General features: G+C 34.6%; 1 protein-coding gene across 2 annotated transcripts in view; it reads right to left on the reverse strand.

Annotated features, from left to right (window-relative positions):
- The window catches only part of GRID2 (glutamate ionotropic receptor delta type subunit 2), a 1,446,155-nt gene that overhangs the window by 593,152 nt on the left and 828,545 nt on the right, over positions 1-24,458 (reverse strand). For both annotated transcript variants that reach the window (XM_036026381.1, XM_028505846.2), the window contains exons 6-7: positions 16,635-16,808; positions 9,534-9,695 (exon numbers count right to left, since the gene is read on the reverse strand). In XM_036026381.1, the coding sequence (XP_035882274.1) occupies positions 9,534-9,695; positions 16,635-16,808 (336 nt within the window). The remainder of the gene's footprint in view (positions 1-9,533; positions 9,696-16,634; positions 16,809-24,458) is intronic.

The following is a 24,458-nucleotide window of genomic DNA, read 5'->3' on the forward strand; positions in this document are numbered from 1 at the left end:
TCTGTGATCTAACAGTATAGCATATGGTAGTATTCAATAAATATTAGTTGAATAAATTTATTGCCATAGAAGAGTTACAGTAATTTCAATATTTTTGTCATTTTAAAGATTACTTTTAGATATCAACATGTATCAAGATATCTCTTTTTGATATATCTATCAAAATGTTTCAATATGAGAAAATATATTAGTACTAAAAGATATGAGATCTTGCCACAAATATTTTTATATTATAGTTTCCCACATTCAGTACTGAAAATGGTTACCACAAAGGATTTAACAAGAAATGATCAGTTAAGACAATGTGGAAGTCTTTGATTTAAGGATCTATCAAATTTTTTTATTCAAGGATCTATCAAATCTTGATTAGTTACTTGTGTAGAATACATAGAAAATGTCACTGTTTTTATATGTAATCACATATTTTGAGTATAACATTTTTATTAGTTTTATTTTTAATCATCAAACAAAAGCTGTAAGCATATTCTTTCTAAAACTCAGCTGATGGTGTCAGACCCTTAAACTCAAAAAAAAAAATTAGCATCTTTCATTTACCTAGAAAATAAACTCCTTTCCTCAATCTCTTTCCACTCCAAACTATTTTCTCCATGAGTTCTGTGAATTCTAGTAGTTTAATCCATCTTTGTCATTCTCCAGATTTTATCCCAAAAGATATGTCAACTACAGTAGTCCTACCACTGGAAATATGTTCTTCTCCATAGCTTTACACATCTCAAACCTGTTCATTTCCACATTTGCATTGAGATGCTATCACTTCCATGTAATTTTTTCTCTAATCTATTTTCTCTGTTTTGGGTCAGGTTCCTCTGGAAACAGCTTGAAATGGAGATTTGTGTGCAGGAGGGTTATTTGAAGTGCTCTGAGAAAAGTACCTGCAAAGGAGTGAGAACAGAGGGATTGGGCAGAGGGAGGGGGAAAATGCAATGCAAATACAACAGCAGCTCAGGTGATCCCACTGGCCAGTCTCTGATCACTTTCCAAATGGAGGCAAGGGACTCGGGCCTTTCTCGTTTTGCATTGATCAGTCATTGGGTGCAGGCTTTCCCAGAAAGGATGTAGAGCAGCTCCCTTCTGCCCTGCACAGTTCCTAGTCAGTGTTTCAGCTGTGCACCCTCCTGAGAAAGAATGCCTCAGCCATGAAGTGGGATCTGAGTGAGTGCCACTGCACACTGCAGTATGCTCTTTTCTAAGGTTCCACAGGATCTTATTTTTTACCACATTTGGGCCTTTGTTGCCTCTCCTTAGAGTATTACTTTTTGTATATTTAGCCGATATTTACTACTAGGCTCTAAATTCCTTTTCGGGTAATCACATACGAGAACTTGAATAATACATTCCACAAGCTAGGCATTTGATAAATATGTGTTAAGAGAGTGACGAATACATGAGTGAACAAAGCGTACTCTTGGGAACCACTTCAATATTAACAGCAGTAAAAAATAGCAAATGATTGCCATGCAATCATAGAACAAGTCTGTAAATAAAAATAAGATACTCATGTGGCATGGTGTAATATAATACTCTTCCACAATCCGTAAGAAAGATGGCAGACCTGCATGGATTAAACTGATATCAAAACCAGAAAAGTGGTTTTCAAACTGTGGTTTGAGACACTCTTATGGTGGTAACCATGGAGATCCCTTCCTTCTCTCTTCCAGAGCTTTCAGCTTTCATCTGTTTTATTTATTTTATTTAAAAGATGCAAATGCTTGTTGTAGGGTGCATACAATAGCACCATCAAATTTAAAGTATATAATATGAAAACTCCAAAATACAAATTATAATTAAATGTAGCTTCTCATATTAAACCGGAGAATGCATATATGTACAAATAAAGTTTTTGCCACAAAAGTTTTTAAAAATGTAGTCAGCACCTTTGAAATACAGGATCTGGCAGAAGTTAAGGCTTGCTTGAGTGTGGTTGGTAGGGTAGTAATATGGGTGTAATAATTTATAGTTTTAATTTGAACATCTCACCTAAAATGTCATGTGGTATGCTTGAGTGTGATATTGTTATGTAACAGAATTACATGCTTATGATTTAATAAAAAGGGGGTGTTATTTGTGCCAGACCCTGTAGTTCTCTTGCAGCCTCATCAATGTTCACTCCACCTTCAGAGCACTTGAAAAAGCCATATTATAACTAAGGCACTGTTTATATAATATTAGCACTAGAGCTTATTATACCCCTATCTTTTGGTTCATATATATTTTCATTAGCCAAATATGTTTCACAGTAGTGAAGTGTTTACTTCTGCCGTGAACAATGAAAGGGGAAAATGGTATGATATACAGAACTGGAAGCCAGAAAACTTGGCATTGAAATCTAATTTGCTGTTTCACCAAATTATGATAAGTCATTTAAGTTTTGTGAGGTTTGGTTTTCTCTGCCTTATAACTGGGGGAAATAAATAGGATTACTCTTATTTTACCTTGGTACTCTAAAATTGTGTAAGTTGCTAATAAGCAGAAAAAGTTAAGTATAAAATATAATAAAACAAAAATAGAATATATATTTATAGAATTTAAAAAAAATCTCTTTTGAAATAAAACCCATAATATACTTAATAGCAAAACAACCTGTGGCATTTTTATTAAACTAAGATGCTCTTTATCACCAAATTATACAAGCTTGGAAGTGGAAGCCAAAGCACTTAACCATAAAAAAGTTTTATTTTCTTACTTTTGAAAATTTTCTCTATCATTAAGTTAGGAAAATGTTTACATATTAGAATAAAGTGCCAGAGGTAACCTAGAACCTAATCATTTCCAATCACTCACTTCTAATCCTGTTGTAGCCATGCAACCAGACTCTTGAAGGAATCACACTGGAGTGCTTGGACGGGGATAAAGACTCTGGCAAAGTCCTATCTCATATACAAAACTCCAACCATATGGCTGACTGCTATTAGAAAGTCTAACACAAAAATCATGAACCACAATGCCATCTTCAAAAGAAAGACTGACATCCTGCTATCTGTATAACACATACAGATTAAGAGCTCTGGTGCCCAAAAAAAAAAAAGGTACTTTATTAAAATTATCTCTACTATGTATTGTAAATTGGCACAGTATTTTTATTTAAAATGTGAAAAAAAGTATTTTTATTTAAAATGTGAAAAAAGTATTTTTATTTAAAACATGAAAAAAGTGAAATACTTTACTAAGACAATTGAACCCAGGTTCGAAAATTTTTGTGGATCCTAATAATGATTTTAAGAATGTTTTTCTATTGATAGCAATGGTAGCAGCTGACTAGCCTGAAGGTTGCCCTTACAAGGGAACAAGTGCAACACCCATGTGCAGATGAGCAGAACACACAGCATTGATCGCTAGAGCTTCAGACCAAGTGAACAGTTTTTCCATCACTGTCAAAAAGTCATCATCAGCCAAGGCATGCAGTGCTTCTTCAAACATATCTTTGGTAACTGCTATGTCAGACTGACCTCTAAGATTTTCAAAAATTGTAATTAGAGCTGTTGTTTTTACCCTTAGATAAAATAAGATTTTTTTCAATGCTTCAGCTGAGTCTTCTTTCCATTTAGAAGAGACGACACTCATTCTTGTAGTAAGAATATAGGCGTCATCCTAGGGGTCAGTAGTAGCAGACAGACTGCATCAGAGCTTCTCAGAGGTGTTTTGCCTCTTCAACATTGATTGCTTCAACTTTGAAAATCTTACTTTTGCATGGGCTTCTGTTAAGCCAATTAATGATTCTCGCTGTCAAGTAAATGCAGCTAACATTAATAATATGTACATACCTTTTCATGAGAGCCTGGCTGATGTCCTGGCTCAGCCAAGGCATGACTGTGCTGTGACTGTGATAATGGAGTCCCTCAGCACTGCCATATCCATGAATTCTCCCCCCATCTGCTCCTGGCCTTGGTAGTACAGAGTCACAATGTCGTGAAACAAAAGCCTCTCACAGGCTTCAAACTGAGGGTCTAGCATGAGGAAGATCAAATTGAACCTTGATAATTAATATGTGTGGTAGTTGAATATTTTCTTTTTGTGTTTTATTTTTAATTTCCAATGGCAATCATCAGTTTCTTCTCTGTATTATGAGTTAGTTTCTGTTTTGTTTGTTCATTTATTTCCTTTTTTAGATTTGACATGTAAGGGAAATCATATGGTTTTTGTCTCTGACTTATTTCACTTAGCATAATACCTTCTAGGTCCATCCATGTTGTTGCAAATGATAACATTTCATTCTTTTATCTGTCCAAGTATATGTATAACCTCTTTTCTTTTTATGTTATATATCACCTCTTCTTTGTCCATTCTTTTTCTTTTTCTTATTTAATCTTTTGATTAGAGCATCTAATTTATTTATCTTTATTTATACTTAAGCAAGTAGTTACTGCCATTTTATTGCTTTCTGATTGTTCTGCAATTCATCTCTGTTCTTTTCTGATTCTGTCACTCTCTTTTCATGTATGCTGATGGATTTCTGTAGCGTTGTTTGGATTCCTTTCTCTCTTTATTTCCTACATCTCTCTCTCTCTCTCTCTCTCTCTCTCTCTGTGTTTGTCATTACCAGGTGCTTTATACATAGCAAGCTGTTTATAGCAGCCTATTTTACATTGATGGCCACTTAAGTCTGAACATATTCTAAAGTCATTACCATTTTTACTGACCCTCCACATTGATGTTTTTGTATTTTTTTACTTCTTTTGTATGTGTGTATTCCTCAGTTTATTATTGTTACACATGATCTTCATAATCTTGGGTTTTAACCATTGTACTAGCTTTAGTGTTAGTTACTGCTTTGGTTTGCCTTTGTCAGTGAGAATTTTTTCTTTCTGATATTTTCTTATTAACATTTTTTACTTATTTTTCTTTTTCTTAAAGAAGCCCCTTTAACATTTTTTGCAATGCTGGTTTGCTGGTGATGAACTTCAGGTTTTTCTTGTCCAGAAATCTCTATATATCTCCTTTGATCTTAAATGATAACCTTGCTGGGTAGAGCAATCTTGGTTGTAGGTCCTTGCTCTTCATCACTTTGAATACTTTCTGCCAGTCCCTCCTGGCCCGAAATGTTTTTGTTGAGAAATCAGCTGACAGTCTTATGGGAGCTCCCCTGTAGGTAACTAACTTCTTTTCTTTTGCTGCCTTTAAGTTTCTTTCTCTGTCTTTAACCTTTGGATTTTAACTATGATGTGTCTAAGTATGGACCTCTTTGTGTTTATCTCTGTGCTTCCTGGACTTTCCCCAGATTAGGGAAGTTTTCGGTCATTATTTGTTCAGATAGAGTTTTAAGCCCTTGCTCTTGATTTCTCTTTCTGGTACCACTATTATGCGAATGATGTTATGCTTGATGTTGTCCCAGAGGCTCCTTAAACTAGCCTCATTTTTTTATTCTTTATTGTTCTTTTTGCTATTCTAATTGAATGTGTTCTGCTACCTTGTCTCCAAAGCGCTGATTTAATCCTCTGCTTCATTTAATCTGATATTGATTCCCTGTAATGTATTATTCATTTCAGTTATTGTATTCTTCATTTCTTACTTGTTCTTTTTTATGTTTTCTATCTCCTTTTTTGTTTCCTCTCTTTGTTGAAGTTTTCACTGAGATCATCTATTCTTCCCCTGAGTTCATTGAGCATCCCTATAACCAGTGTTTTGACTCTGCATCTGCTAGATTGTTAGCCTCTATTTTGTTTAGTTCCTTTTCTAGAGTTTTGTTCTATTACTTTATTTGGGATATGTTTCTTTGTCTCCTTATTTTGGCTGCTTCTCTGTGTTTGTTTTTATGTAGGTACATCAGCTATGTCTTCTAGCCTTGGCAAAGTAGACTTATATAGGAGGTATCCTATGTGGCCTAATGGAACAGTCTCCCTGCTTTTCACCTATGAGCTGAGAGCTCCAACAATATACCTTGTGTGGGTTGTGCATACTCTCCTTTTGTAGTTGATCCTTGATTACAGCTAGCATGTCAGTGGGTGGGATTGACCCTCAGGTTCACTGGCTATGAGGACTAGCTATGACTTCAACAGACAAGCTGTTGTTCAGAGACTGACCCACAGAGTAGGATTCACTTCAGCAGGACTGTGGTGCTTGCCAAATTCACCCTTTGGGTATGTTGTTTGTGGCACTAATTGGGTGGTGCTCTACTGTGACCTGTAGCTGGCCACCAGGAGTGTTCATTTGGGGGTCTCTTGGGAGGGGTTCTAATGTACGCCAAACTCAGCTGCTGCCTGTGACCAGCCCTGGGCACCTGGTTAGACCTACATGGTGACCTGTGATTGGCAGCTGCCTGCAATGGACTTAGAGGATCCTAGGAGTGGCTATGCTGTGAACTGAGGGTGGCTGCCACTAGTGCCAGGAATGGAGTCACTCAGCAAGAGGTACAGGGCACATGGAGACAAGCAGCTGCTTGCTTTATTTTCTTTTTTAGATGCCACGTGTAAGTGAAATCATATTTGTGATTTGGGTTGTGAACCTTTAAATGGTTTGAGGAAAGTCCATAGCATGATCTCAGGTTAGCCACTTGTGCGAGTTAGTCTCTGAAAGAGGTTTGGACTTGGATTCATGACAGTGTGCACACACACATACACATACACACACACCAATATACATACTCAAAAGTCTGTGAAAGTGTAGTAGTAAATAAAATGAAATATTTATGAAGAAACTCTGACTCTTTACTGAGGACTCTTTACTGACTCTTTACTATAAAGATGACTACATGGACAGATACTATGTCCACAGATAGGAAGACCCAGTATCTTAAAATTATTGTCTCAAAAATATTCTATAAAATCTACATAAATAACAATGGGTTGGGGGTACTGATGATATCTGGAAGAAATAAACATTTGAGAATTAACCTCTAATTTTTGAAAACAGAAGAGAAATGTGGAGACACCTATTCCACCAATTCAAAAAATAAATTATAAAGCTTCAACATAAGAGTGCCTTGGAAACCATTACCTCCCTCTTTACTGGACATTTATAGTACTTAGGTCAACTGCATTGCTTTTTAAACTCTTTTTCCTCATCTTCCCAATTAGAATATAAGTAATTGAAGGACAGATAGTTCTTCAAATTCTTTGCCTTCTTGCAGTAGCACACAGGTTTTGTAAAATACATATAGCATGCTCTTAAGTTAGGCATTCAGTGGGGATGGTTACTTGAATGTAATTAAGAATTTTATCACTAGAATATTCCCATCCCAATAAAGAGCCTGACTTCATTCATGAGGTTGGTGCCAACTTCTTTCCAAGCTTTGCATTCCCTTTCCCTGTGACTCCACAACTGGACAAGATTAAGAATGCTCATCCTGAACCTCCTTCTTGACACCCACAGGAAATTTAAGCCTCACAAATCTCCAGACCAAGTAAATGGTAACTTTTTTTAGTTCCAGCCCCTAGCCCTTATAAAGGCCCAGCCCATTCCCTCTGCTTGGCTCAAGCCAGACTGGGCCTTCTAGGGCCCACCCTGCTCTTCCCCCAAGCCCCTGTGTGAGCAGCACATTTTCCCTCAGATGCTCTCTGTGTGGAGTATTATCAGCCTCAGTACATGCACAGGATCACCAAAATGCTCATATGAGGCAAAGCAGTATAACTGGGTGGGGGGTGGGGTGGGGAGGAGCCATTTTTTAAGGTCATTTTGAAATGGGAGACAAAAAATAATAAATTGAACACTTGCAATCATGTGTATAACTCAAACTTAGGTTTATGAATACATAGAATGGATATATTCCTTTAAAAAGCCTTACTGGGCTGAGAGCTCACAGGGACAAATATGCAAATATACCTCTAAAATAAAGTTTCATAGTTATTGTGTTATATCATTGTTTTGATTATACATTTTGTAACAGAAACACTATATATATTGAATAGCTCCAGGAGATACACCTCATTTAGTGGTGTCTTTCTTTTCCTCCTACTGATACTCTCACTAATTATGTGTCACTTAAGCCACCTCCCAAACTATTTTTCTGTCTTTGAGACAGCTTCAGGAAAATGAATATACTCAAGTTCTGCATCCTAGCCAAACCATGAATTAATAAATTGGTAGGAACAGAATCATGTTGAACAACCTCTCTTGGATCCATTACCTGCCAATTCTCTGCACAGATAGGGAGATTTTGGCAATACCTTGAGTTTAAATTTGATTTACACATTTTCAGTTTTAAAAATATTTACCTGCCAATATATTTGATACATTTAATTCTCCAGCACTTCTATTGATAAGAACCTAAATCTCATTAAACTTATTCTTTTGCAAAGAGGAAGCAGTACCAAAAGAAAGATACAAGCTAATCTCCATTTGAAACATTTCTTTCTTCCACTTCCTGGTTTTTGTACTTCTAGTTCACTTTTAATGCTAAAGTTTTAGATTTTTCTTTGAGTTTTTAAAATACATTCGTATTTCATTTGACTAGCTTTTTCTCTTTTTGTTTCAGGAAAGGCAAACATGTGCAGAAAGAGAAAAGAGAGGTAAAATAAAGAACATAAACTCCCAAATGGCTGTCTCCTCTGTGTAAAGGTACTAGAGAAATTTGTTTGTTTTATTAATCATTTCATTTTAAATCTAAGAAGCTGTGCGAGACAAATAGAAAATGCCAGCAAGGATGACATGACAAAGAGGCTAATAAACTGCAGAGTGCTCATACTATTGAGAGGAGCTGAACAACATAAACTGCCTCCTGGGAATGGAACAGGTAGCTCAGCCAAAGCAGGTCACAGCCAGGCTAGTGAAGAAAAACAATGCCAAGAAAAATAATGCCATCAGCACCAAACAGTTTACAAATGCTGCAAATCATTATGCAAATTATGAATTATACCTTTATTATAACATAAATTAAAGGTCATTACATCTGAGGCCTTAACCATGTAGCCCCTGAACGAAAAAACAGAGAAACCTAGTGCTCAGGCTCCATTTTTTCTGCTGATGGTGCAGTGTAAAGAAAAAAAAATTCACACTTTGTGACAGGCACCAAACTAATTTTAACATTTCTAACTCTAATGATATAACCAAAGCAATTTAAAAATATTTCAACTAAGTGGATTGAGCGCGGGCTGGGAACCAAAGTGTCCCAGGTTCGATTCCCAGCCAGGGTACATTCCTGGGTTGCAGGCCAGAACCCCCAGCAACCGCACATTGATGTTTCTCTCTCTTTCTTTCTCTTTCTCCCTCTCTCTCTCTCTCTCTCTCTCTCTCTCTATGTCTCTCTCTCTCTCTATCTCTCTCTATCTCTCTCTCTCTCTCTCTCTCTCCCCCTTCCCTCTCTAAAAATAAATAAATAAAATCTTAAAAAAATATTTCAACCATTAACTTTCTATCTGCATAAAATTTATGTTACAAATAAAAAAGAGTACCCTATTTTATATATGTGTGACTTTGTGACCCTTTACTTTTAATATTTCATTTCTCCATTACACTGTTTTGTGTTTTGATTCGGCAGCATATGAGATGGAAAATTCTTCTAAAAGATAATCATCAAAAAATGATCCATTGTATCTTCTTTACAGAAACCTAGGATGAGTAATGCACTAGTCAGAAGTTACCTTCTTAATGGTCTCCAGCATGGAACGCCCTCCCTGCCAGGGCTTGGAGTTCTTCCTGATGCATGACAGGCTTGCCATGCTATGCCACTTCCGGTCCTCCAGCTTCTTATGGAAAGCATTAGCAAGCAGAAGCACTGTGTCATATATGTACAGGTTTGAAATCTGAAAAAGACATGGCATAGTAATTAGAATCACCAACACCAGCCATCAAGAACATGGAGGAAATCATCAGCTCAGCTGCCTCCACTCATGTCATAGATGGCTGATTTGCCTGGTTATTTATTAAGCAGAAGGGTTTTTTGTTTGTTTTGTTTTGTTTTGTTTTCATTTCTCAGGCTGTTTTGCCATTGAGAATGAAGTCTTGTCTGTATGCTTCGATAGCTTTTTCAGCTTAGTTAGGTGTGAAAGAAAAGATAAAAAAGAGAAGTTTCAACAGAGGCAAGGCTGTTTGTGTCAGACCTTAGAAAATCACTGGCCCTTATTTCATTCTCAGGGGGTAAGACCTAAGGGCTTAAGACTGGGAGAACAAACTGAATAATACATTTTCTGCTTATTCAGATGGAGAAATATCAACTCGATCTTACATACAAGATGAGTGTTACAGGTGTATAAAAAAGGAAGCAGCTATCTGTGTGAACGTTTATGTCTATGGGGATTCGGTAATGAAAGATGAGGAGAAACAGCACCATTCATAAACATTACATTGATCAAGAATCTACACAAAATTATGCAGGTATACGCATGCACTGCAATTCATGATCATTACACATACCATACACTACTAACTTTGTGAATATGTGTTTATAACTAAAGCTTTCTTTTTCTATGGCAACTATATTATTATCTTCCTTCTATGTACATTGAAAGAGAAATTATAAAAATGTTTGCTAAGAGCTATTGCACTCTTATAGCTAACTCTTGCCAGTATTGCTATCCCTACCATCGATTACTGAAGGTGTCCATTTTTTCAAATAAATTAGAAATTATTTAGAAAACATAATCACCAAGAGATATCCAATGTCAATAAAAACTGTTAAATATTATAGCCTCTCTGAAGAAAAAATCAAATATAAAATAAAAAATGAGACATCAATGTAACTATGAAAATTAAATCTACCTTAAAGCATTTAAATTATCTTAGAAACATTAAAGTGTCTTAGCACTTTTTTTCCACACAAAAACAAAGGGGATTGTATATTGATTGCCCTTTGCTTATAACCATGAAGTAATCTTATGAAATTATCTTCCTCCATCACAGAATAGTATTAAGTTCAACTATTAGAACAGTAAGAGTTTGATGCTATTGAACAACTGTTAATAAGCATTTCCTAACTGCCTTGTGGGTTTTCCTTCATTAAAGATTTGGTAAATCTTTAATCATTTGTGTTTTTAAGCATTACTTTATATGTGTAATACTTATGGAATGTAGTCCTTTCTTTAAAGAGATATCAAATACTCTTATGCACTGTGTGAAATACTAGCTTGTTCTTTATAAGGAAATATGAGGTGAGGCTATTCCCCCCTCCCCTCCAGTCTGACACCCCACCTACCCATCACCCTGCTAGATAATTACTAGAGAGACTGGGAGCAGGGAGGGGAAGATGTGGGAGGGGCTTTGGCCAAAATCTACAATAAATGAAGAGTGAGACTTGAAGTTAGATGTAGTTGATGAAACAAAATTTAGTCTTAATTAGACTGTGGAGATCCAAAAGGAAATCCTAGAAGAATATGAAGGATGAATAGTCTGTATCCAAAAATCCAGGACAAATCTTTCGATTATCTCTCAATAATTTTCAATAATCTGGCTTTTCCTAACCTCTCCTAGCTTCATGCCTCAAATTTGCTTGCTCTAATCTCTCTAGTTTTAATTTGCTTCTTCCTCTGACTAATTGCTTCAAGTGTGTATACGAGATTACAGTGGATTCATTCTTTGATGTCTTTTTATCTTTCTCCAACTAGTTAATTTCCTCTAAAACTCAATTCCTAGGCATCAAGGTAGGTGATTTTTACTCTAACAACTATCAGAATGCTCCCCACTCCGGGGCTCATTCGGCAGTTTTGTAAATCTCCTGTAACATTCAGTGCATATATCTATTGAAACATATAATGCTAAGATATTTTTATATCTGCTTTTAACACTAGAATATGAGTTCCTTCTGGACAGGGGCTCGTATTGTATACATTTTTCTTCTTTTTACTTTTGTTTCTTTTATTCTTTATTTCCTATTGACTTAGCCTGGAACTTAGTAGATAATCTGTTTTTTTGATAAATAGGTTTTTAAAAGAATGGGGAAAAAAAGAATGTCAAGTTTAACATAAGATAGGTTTGATAGAAGTTAAGAAGTGAGAAACTTAACACCTTACACACCTGTGGCACGGTTGCTTTTGCACACCTCAAGGTCTGTACTTTGAGCATCCATGCTGGTTTTAAAGGTGAGTGCTTCCCACTGAATATGCGACAGGTGCTATCATCAAATGACTGCCTCTGCTCATTTGCCCACATTCCAGGTGGCAGGATCAAAAGGGTGTGATGACATTCTCTGGGCTTTTAATTACCCCTTCTTTCTCAGGTAAGTGCATATTCTCTTTGAGGTTCATGCTCATTCCTATGTCACACTTTATAGCCATCATCCCTGACCTCCTGGTCACTCATGAGGTCTTGGACTTCTCCCTCACAATGATCCCAAACTACCTCCTAGCATTAAAAAGATATTTGATGATCTTTTACTACAGATGGTCTTTACTTCTCTTCTGGCTACAACCAATATAAGTGACTATTCACTAGACACAAACACATACCTCCTCTAATATCTTTTTTTAAATCTTCACTTGATAATATGTTTATTGATTTTAGAGAGAGAAAGGGGAGAGAGAGAGAACAAACATCAACGTGAGAGAAGCATGGATAGGTTGCCTCCCATATGTGCTCTGACCGTGGATCAAACCCACAACCTAGGTATGTGCCTGGACCCAGCATCAAGCTTGCAACCTTTTGGTGTATGGGACAACCAACTGAGCTATCCAACCAGGGCTCTAATACTTGTATCTTAAACACCAGTGTTCCGCCATCAGACCAATCGTTTTTCTTCACCTTACTGTCACTACACACCTTTTTTAACCTCAGTGAATCACCAGTACCCACTTTGTCTACATGACAACCTTCCTTGGACACCATCTGTCACTTGCTCTGAAATATCTTCTTTACTTAAATCATTCATCATGTGGTATAATTTCTAGACTGTTCATCTCAGCTCTTTTGCTCTTTCCTTTTCTTCCATTTCAATGTTTCTGTTCAAAGTTTAATACTCAGAACTGACACATTATTGCAGATATGATCTGACTAGGAGAAGAATAAGGTCTATTTCTCTTTATCTTAGCAAAACGCTTCTGACATAGAGACTGAGATTACATTAGAAAGGTTTGGAGCACATATGACTTGTGCTGTGCTCATAACAAATCTAACTTCATCTTAACAGCCTTCAAAAGGTGTCAGACAAGGTCCCATCCACCTAGACTTCCTATAATTGATTTTGCACCTATACTTGATATCCGTGAAATTTCAACTTTTAGGCTTATTATTCAGTATAAATTAACAACTTGGATCTTGATTATATAGTATAAGTTTTCTCTTCTAGCTCTATGTCATTTACAAATTTGATAGGCATATTTTATTCATGTAGTGATAAAGATTTTAAAAAATATTAGGACCAAGAATACAATCTCCTGGATGACCATAGTGAGTTCCTTGCACTTCAGTGTAGAATACTGATTGATCAGTGTGGTTCCAGTATTCCTCTAGTTCCACACTTCTCAAACAGAGGGTTGTAAAAGGCTTGGTGATGACTTGTAGATAACAGGAAGTATTCAAAGCTACAGAATATATCAGAGCCATGTCGGAGGCATATAAATTTTGCTCGAATATTTGGGAAAAAATAACTAAGTAATTTAGCTGGTAAATCATTTGAAATAATTCATGTGTTATAACTTTTGAAGATAACAATGAGACTTTAACATATTTTGAACTCTTTAAAAAAACTGAGGCCAAAGTGTTTACTATCTTCTGTTTTTAGGAGTCTTTGGTCAAAATGTTTGACTGACATTAATCTATCTAAATTTTTTAATGTCTTTCCATAAGGATTTCATAAGAAAATTTGTCACACTACATAAAAATAAATATATAATAAATTTATGACATTATCACAACCTAAAAGTATATTAAATAGGACTTAGTTTGGCAGTGCTCATTGTTTGGCAAGGATTACTGTCTTATTTAATGTTCCCTAAATCATGTATGTAATTATATATTCTATAAATTATGTAATATTAATTTTAGTATATTAAACTCTAATTATCAGGACCTTTTTGCCTCCTGTTTAAAATTTGGGACATTATACAATTGTCTTCTTGTACTTGAATTCTCTTCCCAAGTAGTTCTCTAGCATTTCTAAATTATAATATTGTGATCATATCCACTTGTTTATCTATTGTTCCCAGCAATTAGTTTTGAAGCCTTATCTCCAAGCCACTGTTTTTTCGAAAACAGTGATTGCTTTTCTAAATGACTTTTATTTTAATCTTCCAAATTGAAGACAATTTTTCTTAGAGAAAACAGGAGCGAAAAGATTTAACTATTTCTATTTTCTCTCCATTAGCAGCCAAGCTAAACTTAATTTCACCAAGCATTAAGCCCTTTCCCTTTTTGTCTTATATATTGCTAGAAACTCTGTTTCTAGCTAAAAGGTGTCTTTAACATTCATTTTGCAACATCAGCTAATCCTTGATTTTACTTTTTCTGACATTAATGTAAAGAGTTAGGAAACTAGTGTTTGATTCCTTCTAATCTCACTTTTTTCCATGTATATTAAAATATGTAACAGCCAAGAGATTTCTACATGGGCCCATTGTACCTTGTTCTTCTCTGTTGCATTGATTATTGTAATTTCATGTTGGGTTTTTATTTTTAGAGCTGACTTGAGTCATACTATCAAATCTTTATTTTTTCTGAGTTACCCTTAATTGTACCCTGCTGATCAAAGTGTCTGCGATCATATTTAGCTGCACTATTTTATTAATGGGCTCCAAGCTGGGAAGGTTACTTCTCCTAACTGCCCCCTCCCAAATTTTTGGTATTTTTCTTGTTGCTTTCTTTAACTTTAGTGAGATAACATTTTCACCAAGGCAACTTTTATACCAAATGCTCTGCTTTTGGTGGAACATTTTAAATTCAAGTTGTTCTTTTATATTAATTATTTAGTCAAATTTTATTACACATAAAAAGGAAGTTAATATGTAATAAATCTTCAAAGAAAAGCAACTGTCTTGGTTTCTTTCATCTGTGGGTTTGTGGGGGGTAAGATGAAGGTGTAGGGCAGGAGGTAGTGCTTTGTCTACATCCTTAATTCATCAGACAAGTCTGGGAATATAAAGATAGATAAAACATTTGTTTCCTTGATTTCATGAAATCTTTAATATTTTAAAATTTTCTGAATCAAAATTTATGTTTTTCTACATTTAAAATTCTATCATTTCCATATTAATTATATTCATGACCAATTAATATGGAAAGCTGGATCATTATAAGCATATTAATAAGATTAGCATTAAAACTTAAACAGGTCTTGTTTAGGCTTCAGAGTGACTTATTTTGACCATTGGTTTCTCCTTAATTACATTCAAATCCATAAATATTCACAAAGTTGCAAAAGCACTATGATAGGTATGATTGGGAAAATAAAGATAGACCAGTACTTTGTGGGAGTTTATGATGCCAGGTCCTAGAGGGAACCTCGTCTAAAAGAGCTTAAAATCTAGTAGGAAACAGAAAGTGCTATGGACAATGATCTGCAAGTCAGCTGCCTGGTAAATACGTGCAGCTCATTACCATGGTAGTAAACTTGAAGAAATAGTTGGGTACTTAGTAACTCACCTAAAAAATTAATCTAAAAATAACTGAAGAGGGGGAAACTACAGATTTAACATTCAAAAGAAGAAGGGATTTTGCAAAATTATCTTATTTATCTAGTATTATTGGGGAAGAACTAGTTCTAATAGGGTTATCTTTCCAAAATGTTCAAACTGAACATCTCTAAATACTAAAGCATTTTTAATATTAAACATTTTGAAGGAACAGTTTTCTGAAATAGATATTTTTCTGACTTCTGAAGTTGGCCATGACTTTAATCTGTGTTAATATCTCAGGGCCACTGTTAATATACTAACTAACATGCTTGCAGTATACTACAGTGATACCCTCAGGAACTGTGTCATGACACAGAGTTGTTTTCACAGGAAAATTCTTTCACTGAAAAGATATTTGAATTAGATTATCTGACTGATTTTTTTTCTCCTGTCTCTTGCCTTGCTAGAGAGTGCTCCTTATGACTCCCTACTGTTGTTCCCGCATTGGCCTTTTGTAACATCCCCTTCACACTGACATATTGAGATCTCCTGCACAAAGAAAAATAAAACCAAAAAGTCTGATAAGATTTTTCTGAAGAGAAAAATCATAGGCTCTGGGAGAGTATTTAAAGGGCATTTTTATGAGTAAGCTGCAGGGACTTGGAATTTTCTATTTTGCTGCTCAGAAATTTCATTTATTTATTCCCCAATTTTTTGCTGTATTCTGAATAGTGAACATTACAGCTGTACTCCATCTGAGTTAAATATGGCTATTTAATACCATAGCACTTTTTTACATTTCTAAACAAAATTTTTGTGAAATACTTCAAACTGGACATTAATCTTAAAAAAAATTCTATGTCCTTGTTAGGCAAAAAAATGAAGTCATTTGGAGTATCAATCTCAAATCCCACCATGAGAAATATTATGGCTATATTTACATGCTGAGAAGGAAATAATCTTTACTTATTACATTATTATTAAACAAGTAGATATTTTGCTAAAACAAAGTTAGAAATACCAAAAACACAGATTCCTTGTGCTCTTCTTAAGATACTTCAATTTAATAAATTGCTGGACAAGAGGAACAGCTCAGAAATTGCATATGTATATAATTTTAAATCTAATACAACTCAGAAAACTCTCTCTAAAATTGCCTAACAAAGGATCATTGGAAGAAACACTCTGATGCTAAGAATATACCTCCATATTCTGAGCAAATGGGTCCTTTGGATCACACAATGTTGAAGATATTCGATGATTGCCACGGAAACATCGCTGACTTATATTCTGGGGGACTGGGAATGTCTGCCGAATGATAGTCAGCCTTCCAATTGACCTTCTTACAAGTTCTTGTACATCTACATCATTTATTTCCTAGAAGATAAAAAAATGCAAGAATTATAAATACTTTAATACAGTAACAGAAACACAAAATCTATTAATAAGTTGTTATCTGGAAATGCTAAGGAATTATAACTGTAATACACTTGCTTAATGCTTAGCCCTCACCCAAAAGAAAATAACATACATTCATTAAAATGATCAGCTCATTTGTATTTGCTGTCTGTGCTTAAATTATGTAAATGAATACTTAAATAATTCCAAATAGAGCCATTGACTGAAAGATACTTTATTAATAAAAAATTATAATTTATTATGTTGAACACTAGAAAAAATATATGTTGTCTACACATCAAAAAGGTTACAAAATAAGTTGCTATTACAATTCATTATTTATTAATGGATTTCAGGGTACTTTGAGTACCTAGGAAGATAGTTGCAAAGTAAGAGTAATATGTTTTATTTTTAGCAATGAAAAATGAGGCTCTTGTATATGGCAAGTAGAGTGAGCAAGAGGAGATATTTTTAAAGACTTTTCCCAATAATTTCTTAGAACTATTGGTGTTAACCCATACATTTCTCTAGGTTAAAAATAGATTAAACAAAGTGTTCACTAAATATTGAATAAATAAGTTAGTATGTAATTGTGGTTCTAATATAAAGATGAAAAACTATTGATTAATACAGTGTGAACCAGAATGAGTGAATGAAGAAATCCAGTGTCCCTGATCCAAATTAATGTTATTTTGTATGAGTGCTTGCCAAACTCAAAGGTGTTTTATACTTTCTTCTCCATCCCCTCCCAATTCCAGACTGAAGTTTTAGAATTTAACTCAAACATGGATGTAGAAGCAATGAAAATAAAATGTTTTTTATAATATACATCTATTCTAATTAGAATTAGAATAAAAGTGGTCCAAATAAATTTTAGTTTTAAGGCAGTCTTTACTAAAGCAGTTTGTAGTTCATATTCTCCATTGGAACATTTTAAGTCAATAAAGCCTTTGCAATGAACATATTATTTTCAGTAAATTCTTATGGCAACAGAAATAAAAGATTTGACACAAGATAAACTTTAGAATGTAGTGGGTATCAGTTTGGGCTGAAAGAATTATTACAGAGTAATGAAAGACAAAAAGACTATTTACAGATGTAAGTTTTCTTCTTTACTGGACTAATAACAAAGTATTTTGTTTTAGCATATATTAGCTTTAAAATTTATCCCTTATTTATAATCATTATAAAATATAGATTTTCTGAAAATAAAATAACACCTGCCATCGGCTGTATCCAGTAAAATATCCTGGATTTTTGGTTGATTAAGCCTTAATGTACCATAAAATAATGGTTTTCTCAGTTTAAAATGCTGTCTTTTTCCTTTAGTCTGTGTCATTTCACTGGCCACTAAAATCTCTTTCGGGCAAAAAGCAGGTCACTTTTTAATTTTCTGTCACCAGCTCACAAAGATGAATTATACAGTTTCTTTTAACATTATTTTTAGCCTTAACCTTAACAAGAAATATTTCAAAATTAATTAATATTACTATGCACTGTATTTAATTCCATAGTGTGCAGACATTTTCAATTAAGGTGATGAAAATTGTATCACTTTCTCATAATATTAACTAAATTGTGGTCTTTTTTTCTTTAGCAATACTAAGTCTTATAGAGCAGCATTATATCTACCTACCTGCAGCCTTGATAAATAACAGATCAGCACATTAGAATAAAAACTTATATTTATAAGTGCCCATTCTATGTTAGACAAAATACTAACATAACTGTTACCTTATTTTCTGTTAAAAACAACAAGATTCAGGTACTGTTATTCTTACTCTATAAATAAAGAATGGAGAGATTCCAAGCTCTTATTTCTTAATACTCTGTATTTACAGTATTAATTTATAAATGCCATCAAACAAGATACTTTCTAAAGTCATTAATTATGTAAGAAGTCCATATTTATTTATAAAAATTATTTGGATCAATATTCATGAATGATAGCATTTGAAACTATAAAGATACATTATTTCTGCATGTAATAGCTTGATGACTCTATAAGGAATGATAAAGTCATCTATTATGAATCAAAGTCTTCAAGGGGACTATTTCAAACCCACAGAAAATAGAATGATTGCCTTTTACAGATTCCAGAAACTGGAGTTCTTAGGCATCTAAGCAACTAGAGTATATCCAAGGAAGCGTCAATTTGAATTGAATATATTTTGCCTACTATTATTTGAGGAAGGGAAAAGAAAGTAATTTTCTGGGAGGAAAAGAATCTGCCACTCTGAATGAAACTAACAGTCTGTCTCAATAAATTCACTTGCAATTTTAGTTTTGATACATGATTTCAAAGATAGTTTGATAATGATATAAAACTTGATTAGGCAGCTATTTTATATTTACAGAACTTTATTTCTGCATTTCAAAATGTGCATTTAGAAGTGGTAGATGTAATGCTATACATGAACACTGAAAGCCAAGCGAATACTTAATCTACTAAAAGATCCTTTTTAATGAAAAATTCATAAGTAAACTTCTGTATTACAATATTAAGCTATTGTATAATCTATTAGAATCAATATTGTTCTAATGCTCTGAATTTTAAAATGCTTAAACTGTCTGATTTTTTTAAGCATTCATGTGAAGAACTAGTTCACCACTGACTTTCCCAGGCTCCCAATACTACCAAACATTTTCATGTCTATAAAACATACAAAAAGTTCCTGAGTTTTAAAGCATGTGAAGAAGCTGAATTTAAAAATTATTTCTTTTTTACATTCTTTTTATGCAAATGAGTATATTTATAAAAGAGGAATTAACATTACAATAAAAGTGGACAAATATGTTTTAGAGTACCTAATTTTTTTCTGCTTTACTTCTCTAGGAGCAAGGCATACACTCTTTCTGCCCCCCGCTCAAAAATAATCTACATGGATAATCAAAACATATAAAAAATCAAGTCAGTATATCCAAGAAAATATTCCTGTTTACTTCACCATGTTCATTTAATACAGGGTGAGCTCTAAACTGTGTAAGAATGAAAGAAGAAGAAAGCTAAAGTATCTGGTAGGAATACAACTCCACTCAGGAACAGCCACTCCCAAGAAGTAATCTTCCAGAAAAATTGGATCAATCCCAAGTCTTTGTAAGATATCAGCTTTAGGTTTAAATCAATAGAATTCCAGGGAAGAAAAAGCTATCCAAATCCAAAATATCAGATTCTAACATTATATATACACATACTATTGGGTTGGCCAAACATTTCTTTTTTTCCATAAGATGGCTCTAGTAGCACTTAGTTGTCTTTAACTTCATTCAAAACAATTTTGTTATACTGTATTGTAACAGCTGCTACATCAGTGTGTATTTAAAAAAAAACACCTATCAAAGTTAGTGAATTTTTGTGTAGACATTTTAACATTGAAGATGGAGTAAAATATGCAACATTTTGACATATTATGCTTTACTATTTCAAGAAAGGTAAAAACACAACTGAAATATGAAAAAAAGATTAGTACCACATACAGAGAAGGTGCTGTGAATGATTAAATATGTCAAAAGTTTCATGCTGGAGATTTCTCACTAGACGATGGTCCATGGTCAGGTAGAGCAATTGAAGTTGATAGTGATCAAACTGAGGCACTGATTGAGAACATCAATGTTATACCATGCAGAAGATAGCCAGCATACTCAAAATATCCAAATCATTCAATTCATTGGTGAAAATGAAAAAAGTGTCTTTTAGTTTATGGAAAAATTAAATGGGCTTTTTGGCCAACCCAATGTTTCAGAGAAAGAATCTCTCCTTCCTTTCCCCATGCCTTTACCTCTTTTCATCTAGCAGAATTTCTGGTCCATAGTGGGTACCCAAGAAATACCAAATAAATGAATGGCAAGTTTTCACCCAATTATCTTCTAAAGACAGATACCTGAAATTTTAAGTCTAGGCCCTGGGATACTTGAATAACTTTAAAAATTCTGAATAAAGAAGATTTTAATAATTATATTAAGCAGTGTGCCTACTATGTGGTAAAGCTTGAAAAGATTATGTGTTTTATTGCTGTTTTTGCTAATATGTTTATCTTCTTCACACTTTAGCAAAGATGATCCTTTGATACTTCCATAAAATTTAACATTAGTGTGAAATAATTATACCAACATTATGTGGAAATATGGAACAAACCCAGCTGTGGGCTGTACAGCAGCAGGAAAGAGAGCAGAATGACAACTCTCTGCTTTACAGATTAGTAGTGAGCAGTTCAATTAATCACTAAACTAGAAAAAATGAAAAACATCCATTAGAGATACAAGCCTTTTATATCTCAACAACAACAACCTTTCCTTAACAGTGGAACTCAGCAGAGATTACCAGAGGATAGTGACTTAAACTATTTAAATAAGATGTTAGGGCACCAAAGATCAGGTTCAGCATTATCGGGGAATAGAAGGTGCACATAGCATTACACTTCTTGCAGCTCTAAAATGTGTGTGCCTTTCTGTCTGAATTTTGAACTTTTCTAAAATGTAAAGTGGTAGGACATCTGCTCAGAACCCTGAAGGAATGATAATACTTACATGGCAAAGCTGTTCTGAGCTGGATCCACTGATTGTAGCGGGAAGATCAACTACTACATATGATTGATTAAACCATATGAGCTAGCACATGTAATGCAAATTAAAAAATATATTGTTTTCAAATTTCTACATCAGTTTCTATCATGATCTACAATGCCAACTTCGATTTATAGTCTCTCTCTGAAAAAAATATTGATGTAAAAAGATTAAGTAAATGTTTGCAACCCATTTTAAAATTAGCAGTAAAATAGTAGTTACACAAACCAAACTGCGCAGCATATTTTCCAAGTTCAATCAAAATGGGCATTTGCGCCCTGGCCAGGAGGGTCAGTTGGAACAGGAACATGGTCCTGTGCAACAGAAAGGTTATGGGTTCAGTCCTCAGTCAGGGCACATACCTAATTTGTGTGTTCAATCCCTGGTGGGGGAGGCAAACAATCGATGTTTCCCTCACTCTCTCTCTCTCAAATCAATAAACATCCTCAGGTGAAGATTGAAAAATAAAAGATAAATATAAAAAATGGGAATTTGCATATTGTTAAGGTTTATTGCTGTTGTTACTTTGAGAGTTTATTAGCTTCCTAGGAAATTTGAGAAATCCATGTTTTTTCTTTTATGGACACTGGGGTAAATTATGATTCATCCATTATAAATGTGTATACACAGGCTGTACATGAAGTAAAGGTAGTGGGAGTTGAGTTTTCTGAGGCATATTTCAAAGAGAATGAGGTGGCTGAATGAAATCATGTGGAAGTAAAAGTGTTGACTGCAGATATACTGATGATTTGGGTTGGAGGGATGAAAACATGTTTAGTCTCTGAGTTTTAACCCAGTATAGATAAAAATAATCACCTATATATACAATGCGGGCTGTGAACATCAGGGTTTTCAAAAACTAGATTGTATTGACCTGTCCAAAAGAAATGACACCACTACTCAAGGACTAGTAATTGGGCTGTGGATAAAAAGAGATTAAGAGGTTCAGTAATGGTAAAGGAGAGATACAAATAATTATGACAGTAGAAAAACAAGTGTAAGGGTGCAGAAAAAATAATTGAGTTTCTCTATACTGTCTTCTATACTTCCAACTTTCATTGAGTTATTTGCTGGTTAGATTACTTTGTGTGTGTGGATATTTTACTTGCAAAATAGTGGCTCAACTATGGAACATCAATTTAAAGACAGTATTTGCTCTCCTAAGATTTTATGTGATACAACTGGGTAATAACTTGAACAAAATGAGCCATAATGTTTATGAAAGATATACTAAAATATAAACTGTTATTATTTTTCCATGATATTCATCACCAGTGATTTCATGCTAGTCTACTCAGTCAGACTTAATCTGTATAACATAGAGTGACTTCTTCCACGGTACAAATTGACACATAAGTAAGGGGTTGATGGATGACTACTGCAGTTCTGGGGAGCTTTACATGGTTCACAGTTTTAAAATTCAGTATAGTTTTAGAAATCAATTGGATATGGAAAAAAATGATTAATTCAGGGGTCCCTTCTTCAGTCTTATTAAAGAATAGAAGAGAATGGGGATTTCCATTTAACTATTATAAGTATTAACAATCTATGTGTCTGAGGAGGCAGTAACTCACTTTTTTATTCCTAGCCAACCCAACAGAAGCCAACAAGCAACATGACTCCAGGGTGTTTTACATTGGGAAATCAGTCTGATCTATTTCCTCATTAGAAGGTGGGTGTGAGATTGTGACTGTAGAGGAAGAAGATGGGAAAATTCCTGGGCAAGTGGAATGGGGAAACACTGCCCAACAGTCTGAGCAATTTACAGCTAGCTGGTGAATCACAAGACCTTATCTGCCCTAACCAAGGACACTTGAGAGCTAAAGGGTTATACCTCTCTGCCCAAATCAAAGAACACGTGCTTAAATCTCCCTGGTCTGGGAACTAGAGAACAGAGACCCAGTTAATGTCATTTGTGCCAATTAAACCCAAGGACAGATGAAGTCAGTGGAACAAATAACCAAAACCCCAAAACCAGACAGACCCAAGACAAAAGTAAACCAGTATAGCAGACTGAAGAATATTCCTCAAGCCCCATTTGTGCTCATTTGGATACAGCAGCATACTAAAATGCACCTGGAATGCTGATGAATCTTCTGCTGAAACCGTCCCCTAAGATTTCTTACAGAAAAAAGATGAAAGCCCTCAGAACAAAGACTCACTGCGGGCTCCCTCTAGAGCATGACCATGCACCTTCCGGAGCATGAACTTTTTACTTCCTCCTCAACTCTAAGCCTCTCTTTTTCTCTGACTTCCCAGTCAGCAAACAGCATCCCTGCCTTGGCTCATTCCTTTCCTGTAACATTTCTAGGGAGCCAAAGCAGAGCACTGCCTAGGCTCTCTCCTGTTACTTCTTCTACCCTAAGTCATTTGGTTGTTTCACTGTGCCCAGCTTCAGTAAATGTACTCTCAAAATCTCCTGGACTCATGTTGTGAAATCTTTCCTACACAAAGTCAGGAACCCACACACGAGAGGCCAGCCTGAGGCAGACCTGCTCCAGGCTGGTTCCTGTCTGGTAATGAGATAAAAACATGGACTTAGGAGGATTCTCTGTTTTTTAAAAAAATAGTATTCCAGAAAATAATTAAATTAAGAAAACATATTAGAATAAATGGCTGCTATAAGATTAAAGGTGAGGTAGCAGAAATTTCAAATATACAATCTTTATGGAGAATTAATTTAAAAAAGCAAACTAAAGTTTTAGACTGGAAGAGATTGCTTTAAATCTCATTATAACCATTTAATAGTTGTGTAATATTTGGCAAACTTCTCAATATCTTTGAACCTTAGATTCCTTGCAGAAAAATAGAAGTGAAAATATCTAGTTTGAAAAGTTATCCTGCAAGTTAGCTTAGTTTCCCTTCCCCTTTCCCCTGACCTGATATTTAGTCATTCTAGATGGAAATTAAGAGGTATTAGACAATTAGAAGTTACCACAATTTCATTGAAAAGCAAGGCTTTACACCTACATATCACCTGTGGGGATCTCAGAAAAAACAGATCTTGATTTGAAATAAAAATACAATAATAAACCATAAAGTTTGGCCAACCAAAAACAGGCTTGT

The sequence above is a fragment of the Phyllostomus discolor genome, chromosome 1 (assembly GCF_004126475.2).
Source record: "Phyllostomus discolor isolate MPI-MPIP mPhyDis1 chromosome 1, mPhyDis1.pri.v3, whole genome shotgun sequence".
NCBI classification, from domain to species: domain Eukaryota; kingdom Metazoa; phylum Chordata; class Mammalia; order Chiroptera; family Phyllostomidae; genus Phyllostomus; species Phyllostomus discolor.